Raw genomic sequence first — 18,107 nt, forward strand, 5'->3', positions numbered from 1 at the left:
GTGGTTGCCACAGCTGCTAAAAATATGAGTCAATAAAACAGACTTTCACTCTCCTCTAAGATTTCTAAATTATGTGTGACAGTTCAGGCTAAAAAATAACACGTCTATTGTAGTTCTCAGTGTCTGTAGAGGAAATATTGAAGAAAGGGACAGAGACACAATTGCCTCTTTTCACTTGAACTGTGAAAATGTTGACAACAATAGATGGTGATACGTTATGTATACATAATGTAATACCTACAGCAACCACTAAAAAGGCTATGAAAAGCAATATGTTCGAAAACACTACAGACAAATCAAATAGAATTCTAAAAGATGTTCCAGTAACATACGGGAAGGTAGGGAAAAGAGAAATGAAACAAAGAGAACAAGGAGAAATCGAAATGTAAAGTGGCAGACTGAAGGCTATAGCATAACAGTGTAAATTGTAAATGTATACCAGTTAAAAACATAAAGTCTAAATAAAAATGATTGAGCCATATTCTGTCTACAAGAAACTCACCCCAAACATGATATCGATAGGTTGAAAGTAAAAGAATGGCAGAAGAAATGCAGGCATTAGCAAAAAGAAAAGAGGCATCAGTTATATTAATATCAGATAAATTTCAGAGCAAAGGAAATTATTAGGGCCAGAGATATTACATGACATTTTATTACATTACATAATTATAAAAGAGTCGATCCGCCAAATAGACATAGTAATCCTAAATATCTATAATCAAACAGCAGAGCTACAAAATATGTGAAACAAAAATTATAACACTGAAAGGAAAAATAGAGGCACAATTAGAGTTAAAGGCTTCGATCGGGGCACCTGGGTGGCTCAGTTGGTTGAGCATACAGCTTCGGCTCAGGTCATGATGTCATGGTTCGTGGGTCGGAGCCCCGCATCGGGCTCTGTGCTGACAGCTCAGAGCCCAGAGCCTGCTTCGGATTCTGTATCTCCCTCTCTCTCTGCCCCTCCCCTGCTCACACTCTGTCTCTCTCTCTCTCTCTTAAAAATAAACATTAAAAATCAATCAATCAATCAAGGCTTCGATAACCCTCTCTCAACAAGTGGTAGAACAACTAGACAAAAAAATTAATGATGATATGAAAAGAATTCAACGACACTATCAAACAATAGGACCCAACACCAGCAGAATAGGCATTCTTTCAAGCCCTTATGTAAGATATACCAAGACATCTAGACTATATTCTGCATCAAACCTCAACTAAATTAGAATAATTTAAATGATACAAAGTGTGATCACAATGAACTCAACTAGAAATTGACAGTAGAAAGATAACAGGAAATTTTCCAAATGCTTGGAAACCAACAATACTTTAAATAATTCATGGGTCAAAAAGCAAGTCCCAAGGGAAATCAAAATATTTATTTACCAGGGTGCCTGGGTGGCTCAGTCGGTTGAGCGTCCGGCTTCGGCTCAGGTCATGATCTCACAGTTTGTGAGTTCAAGCCCCGCGTTGGGTTCTGTGCTGACAGCTCAGAACCTGGAGCCTGCTTCATATTCTGTGTCTCCCTCTCTGTCTGCCCCTCCCCTGCTCATGCTCTGTCTCTCTCTCACTGTCAAAAATAAATAAACATTAAAGAAATATTTATTTATCAAATGAAAATGAAGACACACATATCGGGGTTTGTAAGTTGCTGCTAAATCAGTGCTGAGAGGGCAATTTATATCATAAATGTTTACATGAGAAAAAAGGAAAAGTCTTCAAACAATAATTTAATATCCCACTTGAAGAAACCAGAAGAACATCAAAGTAAAGCTAGAAGAAGCAGAAGGAAGTAAATAATAAAGATAAGAGCAGAAATCAATGAGATTGAGGAGCATCTGGGTGGCTCAGTCAGTTAAATGTCTGATTTTGGCTCAAGTCATGATCTCACAGTTCACTAGTTCAAGCCCCACATCAGACTCTGTGCTGATAGCTCAGAGCCTGGAGCCTGCTTCGGATTCTGTGTCTCCCCCTCTCTCTGTTCTTCCCCTGCTTATGCTCTGTCTCTCTCTCTCTCTCTCTCTCTCTCTCTCTCTCTCTCTCAAGAATAAACACTAAAAAAATTTTTAGAAAAATAGATCAGTGAAATTGAAAACAGAAAAATAATAGAGAAAATCAATGGGGAAAAAAAAAACCAAAAACAGTTCTTTGACAAACTGACAAACCTCCAGCAAGGCTGACAAAGGAAAAAGGAGGGATGACACTAATTACCGGTATCAGAAGTTAAACAGGGATATCACCGCAGACCATATAGACATCAGAAGGATAGTAAGGAAATATTGTGAACAACTCTACACACAAAAACTAGGTGACTTAGATAAAATGGACTAATTCCTCAAAAAGTACAAGCTGTCACAACTCACCCAATATGAAACAGATACTGTGAACAGCCCTGTAACTATTAAGGAAATTGAATTCACAATCTGCAACCCCCCAAAAAGAAATCTGCAGGCCCAGACAGTTTCAGGGGAGAATCCTAGCAAACATTTAAAGAAACACTTACATCATTTATACACAAATCCCATCCAGAAAATAGAAGAGGAGGGAACACTTCCTAATTCATTTTATGAAACAACATTACTTAAACATTAAAACCAGAGAAAAAATGGTGCGGGGAAAAAAAAAAAAACTACAGACCAGTATCCCTCATGAATATAGATTCAAACAGCCTTTCCAAAATGTTATCAAGTAGAATTCAGCAAAATGAAGGAACTATACATCGTGACCAAATGGAGTCTATTCAGGGATGCAAGGCTAGTTGGATATTCCAAAATCCACCAATGTAATGAACCATATTAACAAACTGAAGAATAAAATCACATGATCATGTCAAGCGATGTGGGAAATGTATTTGATAGAGTTCTACAGACATTCATGAAAGAATATTTGGAAGACTAGGAAGAGAAGGAAACGTCTTCAACTTAACTAAGAAACTATAAAAAACAACAACAACAAAAACAACAACAACAACAAAACAACACCCTGCAAGTAACATCTTACTTAATAGTGAGAAGCAAGACGCTTTCCCACTAACATCAAGAACAAACAATCTGCCATCACCCCACCTGTTCAATAAAGGACTGGAAGTTCCGGCCGTCCAATAAGGCAAGAAACAGAAACAAAAAGCATACCATTCAGAAAGGCAGAAATAAGACCATTTGCAGATCTTGATCTATATACAGATTTGCAAGGGATCTAAAAACTAACACCTAGAATTAATAAGAGATTTCGTTAAAGTGGCAGAATACGAGATCGACATACATGAATCAATTACACTTCTACATATCAACAATTACACATAGAAAGAGCAAATTCACATACAACACAACTTACTATCACTCCCCCCCAAAATACTTAGGTATAAGTCTAATAATGCATGTACAGGTCTCACATACTAGAAATTCCACAACAGGGGTGACTGGGTGGCTCAGCAGGCTACGCGTCCAACTCTTGATTTCAACTCAAGTCATGATCTCATGGTTAGTGAGTTTGGGCCCCACGTCAGGCTCCTTGATGTCAGCAAAGAGCCTGCTTGGGATTTTCTCTTTCTCTCCGTCTTTCTGTGCCCGTCCCCAGCTCTCTCTCTCTCTCTCTCTCTCTCTCTCTCTCTCTCAAAATAAATATATAAACATTTAAAAAAAAATCCACAACAGTAATGAGAGAAATAAAGAACCTTAACAAATGGAAATACAAACCGAATTCATGGAAAACACAACATAATAAAAATGTCCAATCTCCCCAAATTGATTTATAGATTTAATGTAATTCCTATCAAAATCCTGGCAAGATTCTTTTGTCGAAATAGATAAGATTATTCTAAAATTTACATGGAAAGGTAAAAGAAATAGAATTGCTAAAAAACTTTTTTTTGAAAAGTAAGGGTAAAGTAAGAGGGACCACTTTACCATCTTGAAACGTATATACCTTCAGAAATCAAGACTGTGTGGTATTGGCAGAGGGACAGATGCATATACCAATGGAAAAGAAAATACGACCCAGAAATAGTCCATAGAAGTATGATCAACCGATTTCTGACAAGGGAGCAAAATCAATGCAACAGAGGAAGGATTGTTTTTCCCACCAATAGTTCTGGGGAAATTGAATATCTACAGGCAGCAATAACAACACCAATTAAGCATCCTGAGCTAAATTCACAAATAACTCTGGACGGTCCATAGATTTAAATATAAAATATAAAACTATATAACTTTGTGAAAGGTGAAGTGGAAATGGGGTGATTTATGTCAAGGGATTTTTAAAGGGAACCAGAAGGCCATGAAGGAGATGGGCCTTATGTACATCCTCACCGGGTAGAACCATGAACTTTTGAATTGGGCCAAGCTGCAAATATTGCAAGGACTCTGCCTGAACACCGACCCACCTGCTATATATGGTAAGAGATTGCTCAGCGATAGCCTTAGTAACCAATTATATTCAGTCAAGAGTACTTTTCTATTGCCGACAGCAATGGAAATTCTTTGTAAACAACATATAAGCATTCCCTTTGTCTTTAGACACCCTTGACTTCTGTCCCCTGGAGGGGAGCTATTTGGATTGCTGCCCAAACCTGTGTTTCCTGAATTGCAATTCCGAGGCCCCAATCAAGCTTTTATTTTTGTTTTTATTTTCATTCTATTCTATTCTATTCTATTCTAGTCTAGTCTAGTCTAGTCTATTCAATTCTATTTTAGTCTGTTTTATTTTTTAGTTGACAACTTTTAAAAGAAAACATAAAATAAAGTCTTGGAGACTTAGGTTGTGCATGGTGAAAGCTTCTCAAATGTGATATCAAAAGCATGATCCATAAGAGAAAAAATATCAGTAAATTAGACTTACTTAAAATTAAGTACTTTTGCTGTGTGAAGAACTCTGTGGAGAGGATGAAGAGATCAGCTAGAGACTGGGAGAAAATATTTGCAGGTTGCATGTTTGACGAAGGACTCATGTTCAGACAAATTAAGAACTCTTAAAATTCAATAGAAAAGGAAAAACCAAGCAAACCAGTTAGAAAATGGGCAAAAGTCATGCAGAGAATTCTTGCTCGATCAAGACATTTTGCCTCGCCTTTCTGGGGTCATGACTTCTTCCTTCACCTTCTGCTGCCTTTCTGAGTGACCCTAGTGTATCGTTTTCTTTTGTTACATTTGTTGTAAACTGTTACACAGCAAAAGAAACCCAGCAGTGAAGAATTCTTCCGACCTGGAATCCACACACTGCTCGACTCTGAAACATTGAGTTGGCAGGAATCTGAAACAGGGGAAAAGCTGTCAGGAAAGATTTTTACAAAGATCTCAGGGACTAAGAGCCAAGGAATAAAGTGATGACTTTGACTTGTAAGATAAAAACGAATTTAATTCTCTTTACCCAGGCCTCTGCCATCTTTTCATTATAAATTAAGGGGGGGGGGGGGGGAAAGCCTCTGCTCTCTTCAATAACTCTGGCTCTTTCAGTGAAGAATGTTTTAGCCACTGGAACATAATTAAAGTGATATTGTATTTCTTTTATTATCATGATTATAATAATACATAGATTTCAGCGGGTGCTTTCCAACAGAATTAAAACAGAGACAGATGGCTCACGTTTTGGTTGGAATTGGAGACCATAGGAATATTTTATATGGCAGCCTTTTAAAGAGGAAGGTGCAAACCTCTGAGAAAATGCCTTAGAAATTTCATCAGATCTTATCAATAGCTATTCTTAGAACAATATTTTAGCAAAATTTAACAATATGGATCAGTTAGTAATTAAGTGGCAAATAATTTATTTAGAATTGTGACAAACATAATCCAAAATCTAGTTGTAAGTCTTTTATTATTATGTACATGAGCCTTTCTCAGATAGGTATCTTAATGCTTCCAAATGCAAAACCCTGAGAAGGACCCAAGAGCAGTTATGCTTTTTCTAGCACGAAATGGATAACTGAAATCATTAGACTATCAGGCAAACTCAAAAATGAGGAATGTTCTATGAAAAAAAAGGAGATGGAAGCTTCTAAAATATCAACCATAAAAGACAAAGGTTGTGCCGATGTTCCAGATAAAGAAGGCTAAAGAAACAAGGTTACCAAATGTAACACCTTCCCCTCCACTGGGGTCCTTTGCTGAGTTCAGTGAAAGCTACAAAGGGCATTGGTGGGTGTACTGAAATACTGAATTATCTAGGTAAGGTCAAAAGCAGACACGGGTTAGAACATTTGCCACCTTCTGCCGCTTTACGGAGCACACTTTGCATTTTCTGCCCTACACACTCTGAGTTCTTGATTGTTGATTCTAGCCACCCCCTCCGTGCCACTGCCACTCGTTACATGTGCCCATTTCCATGTGTAAACTGATAGATGCTGAGGCTCTCTGACTGACAGGCTAGCTCCCAGAAAGCCAAAGTCTGTGTTCGCTCCCAGGCTGGGTGCAGGCTTCAGGGACGTGGGAATAACACTGCCCATGTCCAGGATACAGGCTGTTGCTTCCCTGACAGAAGATTAGATCCAAAGACAGGCTGCTTGCCTTTGAGTTTTGACCCAGTGCAAGTTCTGAGAAACAGCATCTTTGTGGAGACAAGAGACTATTTTGTTGCCTTTTTAAGAGATAACAGTTAATGTCAAAGGGAATTTTGCAAAATCACATGGCTCTTTCAACCCTGTCTCTGTCTACACATATCTCATGTCTAATCATCATTCTATGCTTCCGTCCCTATCTCTCTTGTTTTTTTCCTCCCTGTCTGCTTCTCTGGTCTTCTGTCTCTCCCTCTGTATCTGGCCCTACTTTTCCATTAGTCCCTGCCTTTCTCCCTTCTTCCTGCTTTTGATGCACAGAACTAAAGATGACTTAAAAAAACCAGGATACTTCTGGGTGACTAAGAGCCTACTCCGCTCCCCAATAAGACTGATTCACCACTGACTATAAAGAAGCACCTACATCCCCACATTTTCTCATTTTATGTAATTATTTCGGTTTGACTTAATTAAATGGAGCTTAATTTTCATACAATTCTGGAAGCTAGGCATTATTACCCCCCATTTTACTGGTTCAAAAACTGAGAGAGAGTCTAAGAAGCTTGCTGCCGTTTGGTACCAATGGAGCCATGATTTAAAGCCAGGTTGGTCTAAGTCCCAAGCCCAAAGCTCTTTCTACCACATGACCCTTTCCTGTTCCCCTCTGGCCCAGAAGAAGCCTTTGTAAGTTGCAGCTGGAAGGAAACAAACAAAAATCATTTTCACTGCCTTGTGTCTCAAACTGAGAAAAGCTGTCTATTCAAAGGGACTCATCTGTGCTTCAGGGACTGAGCCCCAGTGAGCTAATGCTTCCCCAGTTTCCCACTCATTGAGGCACCCCTGCCATGGACGGGTCACGTCCACCCTGTCTCTGCATTCCTCACTCACCTAGGAGAAGGAGGAGGGCTCTCAGCATGCTGGCCCCGGAGCCCATGCTGGCTTTCTGCTCCTGGCTCCCCTCCGAGCAAGCAGTGTGGCTTTCTGACCCAAGGCTGTGAGGGACAGAAGCCACATTCCGCGTGACAGACAAGGCGGAAGCTGCCGCCACAGCCACGGCGGCAGTGGGGAGGCTGCTCAGTTCCTCTCAGCTCTGTCGAAGGGCAGGGCTGAAGGAAGTGCGTGTTGCCTTTGCCCTGTCAGTCGGTGGAAGGGAGCAAGCCCACGGTGAGGGCTCACTGAGGCACGCTGGGGTACTTTGTTGCCTTTTTAAGAACTAAAGACGACTTTAAAAAAACCAACACTATCACCCAACACTATCTCCTGTGATCTGCCCCCCACCACACACACACAGCACAGGAACAGAAGGGCACCTGGGTGCAGAATCTTGCCCACAGACCCAGGCCGATAAGTCTGGGAGGGGGGTGTGGGCAAAGCTGGTCAACTTGGATGTCCGGGTCCTGCAGAAACCCCCGCAGCTTTGGGTCAGGGACGACACCTCTGAGTCTGGGGAGGCCTATGACTCTCTTCTCAGAATAACATTTTTGATGTCCAAAATAAAGTAGCTAGGATCATAAAAGAAACCAGTTATGCTGAATCCAAATATTTATCCAATATCCAAATACTTATAAAAAAGACTTATGATATGGAAATGTAGGTGCTTCTTTATCTGCACAGTCAACAGCAAGGTCTAGCTCGGGCGCAGTAACTACCACCATCCTGACATCAGGACAAAGGTAAAGGATATTTAGAGCTATCTGCACCAGCTAAAATGTGGATGAAAATAGGGGCGCCTGGGTGGCTCAGTTGGTTAAGCGACCACCTTTGGCCCAGGTCATGATCTCACGGTTCATGGGTTTGAGCCCCGCATCGGGCTCTGTGCTGACAGCTCAGAGGCTGGAGCCTGTTTCAGATTCTGTGTCTCCCTCTCTCTCTGCCCCTCCCCCACGCGCACTCTGTCTCCCTCTGCCTCAAAAATAAATAAACATCAAAAAATTAAAAAAATATATGGATGAAAATATCTGCAGTTCCTACCAGCAGTGAAGGCACCCATGCAGTAATATCACTGTGGTTTATTGGCTATCCTCACGTTGGAAAGGACCGTTACGTTTCCATGAGAGGGTAGAGGCCTGAGATGTGATGTTTTCCCCACCCACGTTCACAGAGCCCATGGTAAGCACCCAACACTGGAAGACCCTTGGTTGTCAACACAGGCTCGACCAGCAGACTTGGGGCCATGTATTTCCATACATCTCCTTGACACCTGCTTGACTGTGCAAGCCTCCAGCTCGAATATGCGAGAAATCTCACTTTCCAAGATGCAAAGCCCCTTAATGACAACTGTTGAGCCCCTTCCAAAGGGGCAGACAGCAGTTAACCTTTTTGTCATTCTCAAGCTTCCTCTGCCAAATCCCTAAAACAGCTAACTCACGGAGCACTTTTGTCCTTCTGAGTCTCACATAAACGATGGACATGAGCAGGGCGGGCCGTTCGCCAGAAAAAGCAGTTTTCTTCGCTTTGGTGCCTTAAGGTTCCGTCCCTCTATCCAGGCACACTTTATTTCATACCAAACACTTTGGGTCAGTCTTCACCGACGCCAGGAAACATACTCCCTCTGGCTTCTCCTGAAACGTGTGCACTTTTTTTATTATTATTATTTTTTAAGTAGGCTTTATGCCCAGCAAGGAGCCCACCGTGGGGCTGGAACTCACAACCCTGAGATCAAGACCTGAGCTGAGGGGCACCTGGGTGGCTCAGTCGGTTAAGCATCGACTTCGGCTCAGGTCATGATCTCATGGTTCATGGGTTCGAGCCCCGCCTCGGGCTCTGTGCTGTCAGCTCAGAGCCTGGAGCCTGCTTCGGATTCCATGTCTCCCTCTCTCTCTGCCTTTCCACGCCCCACCCCCCACCATACTCTGTCTCTCTCTGTCTCAAAAATAAATAAAAAACAGTAATTAAAAAAAAAAAAAAGACCTGAGCTGAGATCAAGAGTCCCATGCTGAACTGACTGAACCACCCAGGTGCTCCATGAGACGTGTGAACTTTTAAAACTTTCATCCTGCTTAATGGAGATGTTGGTGGAAGAAATATTTCACTTCCTAAGCAAACTGTAAGGCCATGCCAGTGTAGACATGGTAAGTCATAGGCAGGGGCTGGGGGACTGCAGGAGATGCATCAGGGGAGCTGCAAGCAGGCCTTGGTTTCCCGGTGCACAAAGAGGTCCATGTTTTGTGAAATCATATTTGTAAATGTTGGTACTAATTTTAAAATGTTTTTTACATGTGGGTAGGTCAAACCAGATGTTGGTATGTAACTTCACCTCTAAAATACTTCTTGAGAGCGCTTCCAGGGCTCAACCTCTCATGTATATACCCAAGACAGGAAGTTCCTGTGGCAACTTCTGCTTTTTACACTGCCACAATCTCCTGAGACCGGAAAAGTCAGTGTCTGCTACCTACTTGCATGGAGAAGAAGGAAATACAGACACTCAACTGTCCCGTAAGCTAGAATCCGTAAAAAAGACCTGACACCTAGCCAGTGCACCTGGTTATGAAGGGGATCTCAGTGGGGTGTGATGCCCCCCACCCTGCCAGAGTGGGTACCCCACCCCATGCTCTTGTAACAAATGCCTCGTTCTGAACCTCAGTCTGCTCCTGTCACGGCGGTTGGGATAACCAACCCCCCTGGACCAGGAGCCTGTGAAGGCAGGGGCCAGAGCACCTAGTCCGGTGATGGACACAGCACAAGGTCTCAGTGATGCTTGCTGAATAAAGGATCAATTTACTTGCTTAGCTCACACCCGGGCTGAGACAGCCCAGCCTGTGAGTGAGAGGGTTGTGGACCTTGCCTTGGTCAGGAGGTAACCTACTCTGCCAATCCAAAGAGAAGGAGAGCTCAGCTCTGATATTCCTCAGGGTGCTGCCCTTCCTCCAACGTGGTCACCATCAGACGTTGGGAGCTCCTATCCTCCCCCCTGCCACAGAGCACACAATTTGCACCCCAGATGCCTGGAGTGCAAGATGGGAAAGACCATCAGATCCACCATCATTACAGATTTTTAAAAATTAAAGACAGGGAAGATTGGAAACATATTGATGTATCGAACTTAAAAAGAACTCTTCGCCCAGCAATTAAAAAAGAGCTATTCTCAAGTTCTCAAGCATGTGTGCAATATTTACAAAAAAGAAAAAAAAGAAAACAACAACAACAACAACTACATCTGGGCCATGAAGTAACTCTCAAAAAATTCAAAGAATGGCTGACATACAGATCACATTTTTTGACACAGTGCAATCGAATCAGATGACAGTAACAAAAAAATACATGCAGTGCCCTTATGTTTGGAAACTTAAAAACACATTTCTAGGTAACTCAGAAGTCAAATAAAAAATTACAGTGAAAGTTAAAAATAGCTAGAACCTAACAATACTGAAAATGTTTCATATCTGATTGTGTAGAGTGCAAGTAAAATAATAACTAGAAGGAAAGGATATAAATACTTAGAAAAGAGGGTTGAGAAAGGGATGAGCTAAGCAAGCAAGTGGAGAAGTTTGGAAAGAATAAACCTAAGAAAAGGCAGGAGAAAGGCAATAATAAATATGAAAGCAGAAATGAATAAACCAGAAAGTAAAGTTTCTCTTTTGTGGCAATGATTTCACAATGTATATCAAAACATTAACGTATAAAATTTTTATTTGTCACTTACACCTTGGTAAGGACGGGGAAACAATCTTCGATAATGCTAAAGTTAAATTGAGGTTGTGGGAAAAAATAGGATATGAAATCTTTGTCAACAATTTTCTATTCTCTGGGAAAGGTGAAGATTTGTTTATCATAGGATTCAACAATTCTATTGCTGGAGATATAAACAGGGACACTCTAAGATCTAAGATCATTCAGAGACATACAGAACAAAACATTTATAGAACGTAGTTTATAATAGCAAAAAAGACCTCGAAAGAACCATGAAACCCATCGACAAAAAATGGGCAAATGTTCACTATTATATAGCTATAAAAATGAATAAACTACTGTCACACGGACAACTTAGATAAATCTCAGAAATATAATATTGTGTGAAAAATCAAATTGCAAAAGGTGACAATTAGAATGATACTGTTTTTACAAAGCACAGAAACAAACAAAACTAAACAATAGAGAGTTTAGGGAATACATACATTTTCTTCATTAAATAATATTTTAAAAATCATTAGAATGATAAACACAAAATTCAGAAGAGTGGGTAGATAAGGAAAGAACACGCAGCAGGATACAGAGGTCATATTCTAGCTCTTTAACTGTGAGTGGGTGCATGGGTATTTGTGTTATTATTATGATTCGTTAGTAGAAGATTATATGCGAGTTTTTTCCAGATAAGTCCTGGTTTATGTGCATTATCTTGGTGCGGCTATAATGGCCCCTCCTTTCATTCCCAAAGGTTTGACAAAGGCCAAAAAGTTTAGATCATAAATTATATGGTCTCTTTATTCATAACTCCTTGTGAAAGACTCCATAATTAATTTTTTAATGTTTATTTATTTTTGAGAGAGATACAGAGTGCGAGTGGGGGAAGGGCAGAGAGACAGGGAGACAGAATCCAAAGTAGGCTCCAGGCTCTGAGCTGTCAGCACAGAGCCTGACACAGGGGCTTGAACCCACAAACCATGAGATCATGACCTGAGCCGAAGTCTGAAACTTAACGACTGAGCCCCCCAGATGCCCCCCCTTTTTTAAATTTTTTTAATGTTTATGTTTGAAAGATTCCATAATTTAAATGTAATTAAAAATATTAATGCTAGAAGAATTGTTTTGATAGAAATTTAAATTATTTCAATCATTCTGGTCATAAGTGTCAAGAGCTTTAAAAATTTACACAAGTTTTGACACATTAATCCCACTTTAAAAAGCATATTGAAGGAAATAATTGAGCAAACGAAGGATGTGTAAATAAGGGTGCTCACCACACAATTTTCGAAAATTAAAAATCAAACGACAAATAAAGACAAGAACCAACCTAAATTGGTCCATGTACATAACGAAATAGCAGACAGGATAGCGTGTAGCGGTAAACTTACACCTTTACCTTCATCAACTGGCTTGAGTTGCTAAGCAAATTTGCATATGTATCTGTTTCCAGGGAAAGAAGGACGGTAAAGATTATAGACAAACATGGCCAGTGGTTACAGCCCACTTGTCCAAAACCTTGTGCAAATAAAGAGCAGCACGACTTCGGACTATGGTTAGCAGAAGTAATAAGGTAAAGTAAGAGATGTGTGCATTCGGAAGTTGGCTACAGGGAATCCTGTACATAAACGTGATCCCATCTTACCGTAAGTAATTACATGTGTTGTTGTTGTTTTAATATTATTTCCTGATTAGAAAAGTTATATTTATGCCTTTACGTATATATGGCTTAATTTCTTCCCCTGTTTTTGCATGGCTGTACATAGGTCTGTTGCTGACCCAAGAATAATATTGTAATTCTAAATTTTCTCGAATACAGCCAGGTCATGATAAAAAGTATAAAGTCCATTAAAGTACTAATGCAAATTTCATTATTAAAGTAATCGATCTTGAAATAATGAAACTACCAAAACTAAAAGCAACTTTCATTCTGAATTTCTCTCCAGTGCCCCATGGGAGCTAAGGAGCTGGACATTCACCAAAGCGACTTTGGGGAATAAAGCCATGTTCAACAACAGGAAGTCCCTTTGGCTCAGGGTCTCGTGGCCAAAGAAACCTAGGAATGGCCTGTTAACATCCCAGCTCAAAGGGAGCTCAGGGAATGGATCATCTTTCTCAGGCTGAGCATCCAACCTCATTTATACTTGGCCATGTGCAGCCTGTGTGAGAATTAGGACATTATGGTGTATGCAGTATTTCCCACACTGTTGAAAAGAACTTAATTCTCAGCCCATATGTCTTACAAAATTGCAAAAGTTTCAATTTATCAAATAGAAAATCAGCAAAAATACAGGCTACTCAGGCACCCTGTTTCTTTTCTTTTTTTCTTTAAAAAAAATTTTTTTAATGTTTATTTATTTTTGAAAGAGACAGAGACAGAGCTTGAGTGGGGGAGGGGCCAAAAGAGAGAGGGAGACACAGAATCTGAAACAGGCTCCAGGCTCTGAGCAGTCAGCACAGAGCCCACGTAGGGCTGGAACTCAAAGACCGTGAGATCATGACCTGAGCCAAAGTCGGTCGGTCGCCTAACCAACTGAGCCACCCAGGCGCCCCCCAGACGCCCTGTTTCTTGACTTCAACCTTTAGGAGAGGATTGTCTAGCATCTGGGCATCTCAGGTGACGATGCGTGAAGCTTCTTGAAGAACACAAGCAAACATCTCACACTCTGCCTCTTTTTCTCAGAAGGAATTAAGTGTTTTCCTAGGTTCCCGGCCTAGGACGTGAGCCTTGAGTCATCTGCAAAGTCCCAATTCGCAGATGGGATTCTGTCCTGGAATCACAAGAGTTTAACATAAACACCATTTTCTTTGTATTAACAAATGTCACCATATAAATAAAGATTCCAAAAATGTGACCTACGTGAAAAATCTCTTCTTATCAACACACACCCAGAGATCTAACTTCTTGGGGAATATTCCCACAAGGATATTGCTAATTAAAGCACTAAGACGTGGGATGGAGGAGACAAAATTTTTGGAGAAACCATTTGGAGTTGAGTCAGGCTTTTAAAAAAGAAATTTAGAGTCAGCTATAAATGTCATGATTAAGAACACAGACTTGAGGTCAGATGACCTTGACCCTGAACTTAACCTCTCTGCATCTTAGTTTCTTCATTTGTAAAAGAGAAATAAAAATGTTATAAGGGTGGTTATAGGAATGAGTGTTGTTATTAGGAGTAAATGAATTAATATATCTGAACGTCCTAAAAAAATGATTGCCACATTGCAAGTGTAAGTGGTCGATGTTATTGTTATTTTTGTAACTTTGACTTACAAAGAGTAAACTCAAGTGTGAGTGAGCTATAAAATAAATATTACAAATCTGTACAATGGGGGACTTAAAAACCTGGAAACTTACCGCATTCCCTCATAGATTAGCATAGGGTCCCTTACAGACCAGACAAGGCTTCCCGCAGAAAAGTGAGAAGACTGGGGAATCCCAAGGGTCGAAAGTGAAAATTGTGGGGAAACCTCGTGGAGACAAAAGTCTCAGGGTGTGCATGTAGGAAATGGTGAAATGAAAGGTCTGGGCACCCCAGACCCAGTTTAGGCTGGTGGGGAGCTTTTTACTTGAGCTACCCTCCCCTAAATTGCCCAGATGAAACAAAAAGACAGCAGGGCCAGCCAGAGTCATGAGTTGTCATCAGTGCTGCATTAAAGGGAAGGGTGCCAGTGACAGCAGTGGATGTTGACGGGCCTACACATTCTAACACTATTTCCACCCCTTCCTCACCCTCTATACACAAAAGACTTCATCATGGAGGCCACATGATTCTTAGAACTGAAAGGCAAGCCAAGTTACTGAGCAGTTCCATGAAGGCTGCTAAGCCTGGTGGCTCAGGAGGAGGGGAGGTATGCAAACGAGTGCTTGAACCCAGGTCAGAAAGCCAAGCAGCCCCACCTAATCTGCCCTCAACTCTCTCAGAGAGGCTCACATGAGCTGGGATTGTGTTGCTGCTCTGGTTCATGTCACAAGCCAAGGCAGCGGGTCATCCTGAGGTCATACGTTCACAGGGAAAAGTAATGAGATATCTGAACAGCACAAGAACTAAGTATGAAAAGCAGAAAAGCTAAACATATGATGACAGAAGAATCAGAGTTAATGGAACAGTAAAAAGCACAATAATTTAGCATAAGCATAAAAAACATACCCAAAGAGATAAGAGAGGATATTGGAAACATTAAGCAGAAACAAGCAGTTATGAAAAAGAAGAAAAATGAAATCACTGGGTATGAAAGTATGTAATTAAGGAACACTAGAAAGGAGATGAGTAGAAGGAAAATACAGCAGGAAAAGCAATCAGCAATCTTTGAAAAATCAGGTTTAGGAACTCTCTCTGAAAAGGTAAGAAAGAGCAAAAAGAATAATAAGATGGATACTAAGAAGCTTGAAGGACAGAAATGAGAGTGTCAGCATCCATTAACTGGAGTATTGAAAGAAGAGAAAAAAAAAAACTGAGCGGATATTTGGAGTAATGACACATTAATTTTCTCAGATACAGAGATTAAAGGTTTCAGACTGAGAAGGCTCAAAGAATGTTAAGAAGGATGTCTTAAGGGAGAAAAAAGACTTAAGTATGTTTTATTGAAATTAAATATTTTCACGGAAAAATAAAAAATTCTAAGAGCTTCCAGAGAGAAAACGTACATCACTGACAAAGGAAAACAGATCAGGTTATAGCCAATATCTCAAGAGAAACAATGGATGCAGCAATAAAATGGGGTACTCAAAAGAGAGGACTTTACATCAAGAATTTTATATCCAGCTAAACTCTCATTTAAATGCAAAGATAAAGTAAGGATATTCTCAGTAGTGTAAAACTTCACAGTCTCTTTCAAAACACTGACAAGAAATACTCCAGCAAAAAGAAATAGTTAAGAAGCCAATAAAAGACACTGGAAGTTAGGGTTAAAATGCTTTAAAAGTCTATTGCCCAAATGTGGAATTACCAAAAGAATGGAGAGAAATATAAATATATATAAACACATTTTAAATATGTATATTTTTAAAATGTCTTTTCTCCATTCTTCATTTTCCATCTCTTTTTATTTTTAAATCATTCAGGATACACACATACATATGCATACACACACACACATACACACATGTTTTAATAATAAAATTTCTGATGATATGCATGGGGTGGGGTTGGGAGAGTGAAGATAAAGATGGGGAGAATATCAGATGGAAGTAAGCATACTCTAAAGTAATTACCTATTCCCAGGAAGACAAGTATTGACAAGCTCAAGAAATTAGGAGAAAATCATAGGGATAATCATGAGAGGTTTAGGAATAAGCATCAGAATAACAAAAATAGACTGTGTGAATTTTATTTTATTTTATTTTTTTAATGTTTATTTATTTTTGAGAGAGAGAGACAGAGCACGAGTCGGGGAGGGGCAGAGAGCGAGAGAGAAATGTAGAGTTGGAAGCAGGCTCCGGGCTCCAAGCTGTCAGCACAGAGCCCAAGGCCAAGCTCGAACCCATGAACCATGAGACCATGACCTGAACTGAAGTTGGATGCCTAACCAACTGAGCCACCCAGGAGCTCATGACTATGTGAATTTTAAATGAAGAGAAGAAAAATTATTGTAATGGAATATGAGAGAGGAGAATAAAAAACAAATAACAACAAAAAACAAAGTGAAGGGAAATGGTAAAAACATAGGACAGAAATAATTGTAACCTAAAACAATCACAAAATAAGTAAAATAAATGTATGTGTAAAAATAACATTGTGACTTTGAAGTAAAACAAAGATTTCTTTTTTTTTTTTTTAACTTTTTTTTTTTTTTTTTTGAGACAGAGAGAGACAGAGCATGAACGGGGGAGGGCCAGAGAGAGAGGGAGGCACAGAATCTGAAACAGGCTCCGGGCTCTGAGCTGTCAGCACAGAGCCCGACGCGGGGCTCGAACTCATGGACCGCGAGATCATGACCTGAGCCGAAGTCGGATGCTTAACCGACTGAGCCACCCAGGCGCCCCAGAAATCTTTTTAAGATTTCTTTAAAAAGACTCAAAACAGAGGCACCTGGGTGGCTGATTTCGGCTCAGGTCATGATCTCATAGTTCATGAGTTGGAGCCCCGCATCAGACTCTGCTCTGTTCCTGTGGAGCCTACTTGAGATTCTCTCTCCCTCTCTCTCTGCTCCTCCTCTACTTGCTTTCTCTCTCTCAAAATAAATAAATAAACTTAAAAAAAAGACACAAAACATAATATAGAAAATTTTATATATTGTAATTTATGAAAACTAAGAACTTTCATGCATCAAAAGACATCATTTAACAGAGCGCAAATGCAACTTGCAGAAGGGGAGAAGATACTGATAATGCATGTATTTGACACAGTTCTCATTTCGAGGCCTTAATATTTTTATAAATTGGTAAACTACACAAACACTCAATAGAAAAAATGGACCAAAGACTTAAGGATGCACTTCACACTCACAAAAAACAAACAAAGAAAGAAAAAAACAACACTCATGGCCAAGAAGTATATAAAAAGATGCTCAATTAAATTTATTAGCAGAGAAATACAAAGTAAAATTTCAGCATAATTCTGCTACACCCCACCCACCTAGAATGATAAAAGCAGAAAATGCCAAGGGTTGGTGAAAATGTAGAGCCTCCAGATCCCTCATATATCACTGATGGGAGTATAAATTTGTACAACTAAAACATGCTTAGCAGCATCTGCTAAGATTAAATATATACATACTCTATGACCTGGCAATTCTGCTTCTAGGTAATATACCCAAGAGAAATGTAGATATGTGTTTACGTGTGTCTACCGGAAGGCATGCACTAGAACGTTCATGGCCGTCCAAATAATAATAGCAAAAATAAGGAAATCATTAAAATGCCTAATAACTAAGTAGATATAGTGTATATTCACACAATGGAAGCCTATAGAGCAGTGAACCTAAACAATCAAAACAGTTACACAACAATGTGGACTGATCTCACAAACCTAATATAAGCAAAAGATAGATACATTTGAGT

General features: G+C 40.0%; 1 protein-coding gene across 3 annotated transcripts in view; it reads right to left on the minus strand.

Moving 5' to 3' along the window:
- Window positions 1–7,661, minus strand: part of TMEM273 (transmembrane protein 273) — a 30,477-nt gene extending 22,816 nt beyond the window's left edge. The window contains exon 1 of one of the 3 annotated variants that reach the window (XM_058696993.1): window positions 7,373–7,661. In XM_058696993.1, the coding sequence (XP_058552976.1) occupies window positions 7,373–7,418 (46 nt within the window). In that variant the 5' untranslated portion in view covers window positions 7,419–7,661. The remainder of the gene's footprint in view (window positions 1–7,372) is intronic. The other 2 variants (XM_058696992.1, XM_058696994.1) reach the window with 2 other exon arrangements.
- Between the last annotated feature and the right edge of the window lie 10,446 nt (window positions 7,662–18,107).

This window comes from Neofelis nebulosa, chromosome 13, assembly GCF_028018385.1.
Source record: "Neofelis nebulosa isolate mNeoNeb1 chromosome 13, mNeoNeb1.pri, whole genome shotgun sequence".
In the NCBI taxonomy this organism is placed as follows: Eukaryota; Metazoa; Chordata; class Mammalia; order Carnivora; family Felidae; genus Neofelis; species Neofelis nebulosa.